The sequence below is a fragment of the Daphnia magna genome, linkage group LG3, assembly GCF_020631705.1.
Source record: "Daphnia magna isolate NIES linkage group LG3, ASM2063170v1.1, whole genome shotgun sequence".
Lineage (NCBI taxonomy): Eukaryota > Metazoa > Arthropoda > Branchiopoda > Diplostraca > Daphniidae > Daphnia > Daphnia magna.
In genome coordinates, this window is record NC_059184.1 from 13,086,303 (window position 1) to 13,093,151 (window position 6,849).

Here is a 6,849-nt window from a genome sequence, read left to right on the forward strand (position 1 = left end):
AACGGCAATCCAGTTCGCTGTGTCAACAGATTGATGACATCCTTTAAACCTATTTTGGTCGGGCGGGGCATGCGCCTTTTCGTCTCCCGTTCATCAACTTCATCACGAAAAAAAAAACAAAAAAAAACAGTCGTCATCACTCAAGGATAATCATTTCTTCGTCAACTGTTATTCCTTTATTATGGCGCTGCGAGCTACAACAACAGAGACTGGTCGCTCATTAACGAAATGAGGTGACGTCACGACCGATCGTGTTGTCAAAAGCACGCGAAAATCAATTAATATTATAAGGAAAGGATAGATCGATCGTTGCATCTTGTTCTCGACTTTTGCGGGAGAGTCGCCGTGATCGAACGTCTCAGCTCCAACGAGAACAGCCACGTAACGTAGTCGAATAAAAAGCTTTTGAAGAAAAGAAAAAAAAAGTCTAACGAAATAAAATGATCGATCACGACTGACGAAGGAAAACCAAATCAGACGGATCAATCAAGTCGATCGATTTCCCTTCGATTTCTTTACTTCGTTTCCTTCAGCCAGTTCGGATTTTTACCGGCAGATGTCAGCGTTATGCCGAACATCGTGCCATGGTAACGCACGCGAAAAAATCCGTCGGTTGAAAAACATACAATTCCAATAGATGTAGACCTTGGAAAAAATAAAAATCTTGAAAAGAAAAGTTTAAGCGAAGGTGAGCGTGAAATTATGTGCTCGTGTTCCGTGTCTAGAACGTTCCAACTTTTCCTGCGAAGAAGAAGAAATAAAAATACAAAAAAAAAATTATTTATACGTATATATAAAGCGCTTAAAGCAAGCAGAAAGAGGCTCGAGAACTATTGACAAAGAGCCCGTGAGAATCTCAACACCTGGCACTTCTGCGTCGGAAAAAGGATCGATCCTGTGCACCATCCAATGGGTTGTGTGTTCCCCCCCTTCTAGTAGATTCATCATCGTCGCACGTAATCCTCTCCGAGATGTTAAAACGAAATACACGACAATCGTTTTAAATAAGAATCGATAAATCATTTCATGTGGAATGGTCTAAATATATATTTACACGCACAGCAGCAAATTGTCTTCTATAACATGCGGATTCACATCTTTGGGCTGTTTACTGTTTTAAAAGGGTAGGACGCTCGATCGTGTGTGACTAGAGGTGTTGCCGAAATTGCACAAATTCGGGTACAGTTGGCCAACTATAAAAAACCAAATGTCAAATAATAGAAGGACCGGCGGCTATACAGGGTGATGGAATTGTTTGCCAAAACAAAGGTTTAAGAAAAGGGAGTGTGTAGAGAATAAACAACAACAAGAAATATTATTATTTGGTGAAAAAAAAAAAATATATAATAAAATCAAAGTTGATTCAGTTGGCATGGCCAAACGGTCCGGCGCTATCTTGATGAGAGCGGAGAGAACGCGGATCTTCTGGCGTCCACAATTTGGCCACCATGACGCCACCCGGATGCGTAGCGTTCGCATTTTCCTTCTCAGAAGACCACGATATTGAATGGACTGACGCCACAGACGCTACGCCGTGATGTTGCACATCTGCCAACCGAAACAAAAAAAAAAAAGTACCAAACCAGCGTTATGCAATTGATTTAAAACAAAGTGCAAATCCATCAAAAATGTGCGTTGTTTAAAATGATTCAGTTTTAGTCGCCAGGTGTTTACGTGCTGAATTCCCCATTTTTTGGAATTATGAGGTATAGTACAGACCAAGTGACGGGACGAGCATACATAGGCTAATATATTTATGTGCGCGTGCGTTTGAAGAGGATGACCATCCGGAAACGATGATGGCGCTTCACAAAAAAAAAAATATTCTATTGTTCCCTCAATGAAGTCTTGCTCTCTCTCTCTCTCCCCATTTTGTTGTGTTTTTTTGTGTGTGCACATTTTGTCAAATCCCCCCCACGTTTCTTTTCATCATCCCACTGGCGACCATTCGTTGACAATAGTAACCCCACACAAAAAATAAATAAATAAATAAATAAAAAAGGGGGACATTCATTTTGATTCGATTTTGAGAGCTGCTCTTCTTGTCGAGGACTCGCATCAATAAAAGACACCTGCATCATAACCGCGATGCGCATCCATTTTGATGACATTTACCATTGCGGATATACACCCCATCACTTAACCAAATACCTAACGCATTTGGAGCACTCGAAATGGTGAATACGGATGGCCGTTTAACGTTGGGTAGCTGCTGCTTCAAAATGTCGACTTTCAACAGCGACTAGAGATGAATGGGTTTCCCAAGTAAAAACGAAAATAAACCTGTTTGACGTCTGAACAGCGGGGGGACGTGACAGGAAGCAAACAAGGCAGGAAAAACAAGAGAATGAATCGCTCACCTTTAGTGGAGCTAATGAAGATCTTTTTGGGCGGCTCAGGTACGACGTTCTGAAGGACATCGGTAGGGTGTCGGTCGTTAGCCACCAATTCGGCCAAAAAACCAATGTAGCCAATGGCTAAACGCAGCGTGTCCACCTTTATAAGTATACATGCAAAACAAACGAAAATTAACTACTTACAAAGAGAAAGAACAAATTCCCAAAAGAATTCACGCAGCATTTCCAAATAGAGATTTGATTTTGATTTTTTTTAAAGACAATATTTCTAAAGCCAGAGTCAACATTTGCGGCTACTGCGTGACAAGAGTCGATCATTGTCGGTAAACTATACACGGAGGCAACCCCTAAAAAATGTCTTCTCCCAATCAGTGCGAAGAACCAGTGGCGCAGAAGCCAAAGGGAAAAGAAAAAACAACGTGGACATCAGTTTATCGTTACACGAAAACGATGGACGTGTGTGCCGCATAACTTCCGTATTATCTCCCGACAAAAGAAATTGAGTCAAACAAAAGATTCCTTTTTTTTTTTAAATATATATATTTAAAACAAGGTCACCGCCAAACGATCAGACCAACTGATCGCGTCCTATATTCAGTATAGCCGCGCCCTTGTGAACGTCGCTCAAAGAACAAAGATTGTGCGCGCTTATCAGACGCGTCAAAGCGGAGCCTGTTATACGCAACAGCGTGGAATGTGCACCCCCCCCCCCCAGTAGATAGAAATAAATAAAAATAATCAAACCACATCAACAAAATGTCAATATCAGGTTCATAGGGTAGTAAAAGTTGTTCTTCAAACACAAAGGTTTTGCCCCCCAAAAAAAAAAGAAAAATTTCAAATTCAATCAAATAGAATGTCACCTTGGAAAGCCGTTTTTCGTAGGGCAACGTCGGTATGTGAGTGCGTAGGCCTTCAAAGGCGTCGTTGATCGACTGCATACGGCGACGCTCACGCAAATTAGCCGCTTGACGCTGGTGGACCTGTTGGTGGCCGCAGCGTCGTTTGCGACGCCACGAGCGACTGCTACTACCGACGCCGTTAGAATTAGACGCTCGACCCGACGATGAAGTGCCGCCGTTTCCGCTGTCGCTGCTCCGATGCTCCGGCGACGACGAGTAAACAGACTCCGCGTCGCTCCCGCTCATCAATTCAGAATCGTCCGAGGGCGAATGGGTGCCGCAAGATTCGTCGTAAAACGTCGAAGAATCAGCGGTGAAATCGGCAAGACAATGCGACGCAGACGATTCAATCAAAAACTGCCGATTGACCGATTCCAAATCAAAATGCGAATTCATTTTCCACTGATTTATTTGCAACTTAAAGCGCCGAAGGGGTGGCGAGGGGGTGGTTTAAGTGAAAGGGCAAGCCTGCGGATGGATTTAACGGGTATACGACTAACGGTGTCAATGGCTGGAGTGTGACTGGCACGTGCCGTGCAAACAAGCCTTTAAATGCCGGACGTCGTTTCCAACTACTTCTACTCCTCCTCTCATCTTTCTGTTAAGGCAAAATGACATTATCTATCAAAAAGAGAAAGAAAAAAAAAAGGACACACACACACGTTAGTGTATGTGCGCTATCCACCTCCCCCACCGCTCGTTTCAACATAGGGGAGGAGGCGAATGTTCTGGGGCGGGTCCCAATGGGTCCCCTTTGAAAGCTGGAGACCGACGACACAAAGTAGAGCACACAGGGCTGTGGGGCGTGAATGTTGTGACACAGCGGAGAGCGTGCGCCGCGACGTCAACCAATCACCGTGACATTCGTGATGGCCAATGTCGACGTCTATCGGCCAATCATTCGACGGCAATGTTGCACCCTCCTCTCAATTGAATTTCGATTTAAAGCGAGAGAAAATTCAAACATTTTGTTTGTTTTTTTTGAATTTCTTTTGAGTTGTTGAATCGATTTGCAATTGCGTGCGGACTTTCACGGTTTTCTCCGGAGGTCAGTTTTGTTTTTTTTGGTTATGTTTTTGATGAACGAAACAGTTAAGCGAAGGTCAAAGCGATACATAATCGAAAAAAAAAACTTGCTGCACGGTATGCAAATTGGATCGTCTAAAAAAGAAAAATGGCCTTCCCATTTTCTGGACCCTTCAAACAAGTTCCCGGAGCCCCCACTTCATCTTGTTTCAATCGGCCATAACATTTTCTTTTTTTCTTTTTTATGCAGCTCATTTTGCAGAAAAGAATGCAAAACGTGATTTGCCAAAAAGAAAGAAACAAAAAACAAAAAAAACGAACGAAATCATTCAGGAAAAAAGGTATGATCTCATCCGCTTTAGAAATAAAACGAGAAAAAAACAGACTCACATCATCGACCTGTCGATTGCTTCTCCATCCGCAGAATGGAACAACAGCGCACGTCGAGTTCCAGCCCCTTCTGAATGAAGTGTGTACACGCAATTTGTGCGTGCGTACAACGCACAGCAGCCGCGCCATCGTTGCATATCTAATGGGCGAAGACAAACGCCGCCATTGATAGGCGTGTCAAGTGAGAAAATATGACCAGAGAATTTATATACACTCTCACCCTCTCTACAAAAGAAATAAAAAGAAAAACGCAGATGACTCTTTTGTACTGGTCCTTGATGGATAGACATTGGGCCCCGTCGATTGACTGCGGTGGTACACATCAAAAGGGACCGCCGTGACGAATGAAATCAGCAATAGGAAACAACATCATCTCACCTCTCTGTTCCGTCGCCATTTTTCTATATTTTGGAGGAGGGGAGACCTTTTTTTATTGAAGGAGAAATTACAAGGCAGAAAAGGCCCCCAAGTGGTGGCTTTGGCAAGGGGAAAAAGAACACGTGTGTGTTCCAGCAAACCCGGACCGTCGTGAATGGAGCGGAACCAATCGCCTATTCATCGATTTGTATTAGTTTCACATTGAACATCAACGTGACGCCACTATATGCAGATATTCTATAAGCTATAACGGCGCTACGGAAAATGAAGTTGTTACGATCATCAAGATATCAACCCCCCCCACCTCCCCCCCTCTACGAATGGAACATTCAACTAAAATCAGCGAACTGTTGAAATGGAATTGGGAAATTAGAAAGAAAAAAAGAAAATACCTTTTGAATTTCGGGTTGTTGCGTAATCAGATTGATCGTGTAGATACTTGCAAATAACACTAATCTCGTAAAGAGCTTTAGAAAATGCACGGTCAACTACAACTGGTTTGTGCGATTCAAGATCGAACTGTCCTTAAAAATCTGTCTGCTATATCCCCCTCAGCGTATAGAGAGGGGGAAAGGTAACATCGTGACACAATGGGCAGGGGGATCTTTTACCTATCTGCAAATGTATCATTCAACATTTCTAACCCCATCCTCCTCTATTAAAAAATAGAACCCAAGGCAGAAACGTGTTGGGACCACACATTCAGATGGACGAACACGTTCGTGATTCCAGTGCAATCGCTCAATAATTCAACAGCGTGAACGTGGATCTACGGATTGTCGTGTTTTGAACGAAATATTAAATAAAAGCGGCAATGTTTGACTATATCGCGTATTAAATTCTAGAAACGTAATTCAAAGCCCAGTGAGTCATGGCCACAGCGGGCAAAAAAAAAAAAAAAGGGGAAGGGTGACAAAAACAAAAAATAATTGTTCTCTTGTGTTGTCAGTCCAGGTGTGAAACATGGTTCACTTTTTGTCCCCCCCCCCCACGTTCTTTTCTTTTCTTTTTTTTTGTTTAACCAGTCAGGACAAACAATTAATTGCACTACGTCACCCTCTCCCTCGAAACAAATGTAGCCCTGTAAATACATAAGAAAAAAAAAATATATATATATATACAAACGAAGCATCGACAAACAAATCATATTGTCGACCCTTTGGCAATGCTGTATTTTTTTGGCCTAGGCCGACTAGCCCTATCTAAAAAGAAAAAATCAATCTAAGTCGGCACGCGGTTGATCTCATACGGTGTTATGGATTATATTCGATTTTTTTGTGTGTATGTCTTATGTAGGGGGGGATGGGGAATAAACTCGGATAAAAGCAGAAGAAAAAAATATATTTATTTGTATATACAACATCCATCTCTACTGAACCGCAATAAGTCGAGCGCTCAAAATAAGGACGATGCGGATCTTTGGATAGTTTTTGGCGAGTAGAGCCATAACGTTCTCTCTTTTGTTATGTTGAAAGAGAGAAAATTTAAAATTCTTACGAGTTTCTGGAGCCGCTTGTCTCATTATCTTATCTCCAAAATGTTTGTGTGTGTGTGTGCGGCCGTCGCGGAATAAAGGCCGCAAAATAAAAAATTAAGGGAGCGGCCCAACTTGTTATAGGGCCGTTGATTTGTGTTTTATCATCTTCGTTTCATCAGGTCCGTTGCAATCGAAAGTTTAGCTCATCGATAAGCGGCAAATGAATTAAGCTTTCGCAGGGGAGTGGCATCGATGTTGGTTACTAACACGTCTAATTCGATTGCAGGCAAAGAGGGAGATTTCAATTTTTTGATTGACA

General features: G+C 42.4%; 1 protein-coding gene across 4 annotated transcripts; it reads right to left on the reverse strand.

Annotated features, from left to right (window-relative positions):
- Positions 1–1,029: 1,029 nt before the first annotated feature.
- LOC116918307 (pancreas transcription factor 1 subunit alpha) lies at positions 1,030–5,590 on the reverse strand. 4 transcript variants are annotated; one of them, XM_032923984.2, is made up of 6 exons: positions 5,446–5,590; positions 4,896–5,076; positions 4,676–4,814; positions 3,221–3,616; positions 2,361–2,496; positions 1,030–1,548 (listed from the first exon to the last, which is right to left on the reverse strand). In XM_032923984.2, exons 3-6 carry the CDS (start codon positions 4,802–4,804, stop codon positions 1,364–1,366), a joined length of 846 nt encoding a protein of 281 aa, XP_032779875.1. In that variant the 5' UTR covers positions 4,805–4,814; positions 4,896–5,076; positions 5,446–5,590; the 3' UTR covers positions 1,030–1,363. The 4 variants fall into 4 exon arrangements, with proteins under 4 accessions (XP_032779875.1, XP_032779876.1, XP_032779879.1 ...); XM_032923985.2 differs by lacking the exon at positions 4,896–5,076 and having other exon boundaries at positions 5,446–5,588; XM_032923988.2 differs by lacking the exons at positions 4,676–4,814; positions 4,896–5,076.
- Between the last annotated feature and the right edge of the window lie 1,259 nt (positions 5,591–6,849).

Excerpts from the sequence above, each read along its gene's own strand:
- LOC116918307 (XM_032923984.2), bottom strand. The coding sequence starts at position 4,804 with ATGGCGCGGCTGCTGTGCGTTGTACGCACGCACAAATTGCGTGTACAC. Across the intron at positions 3,617-4,675 it reads GCAATCGACAGGTCGATGAT|TTTTTGATTGAATCGTCTGC; the intron begins GTGAGTCTGTTT and ends GTCAATCGGCAG. Across the intron at positions 2,497-3,220 it reads ACGAAAAACGGCTTTCCAAG|GTGGACACGCTGCGTTTAGC; the intron begins GTGACATTCTAT and ends ATACTTATAAAG.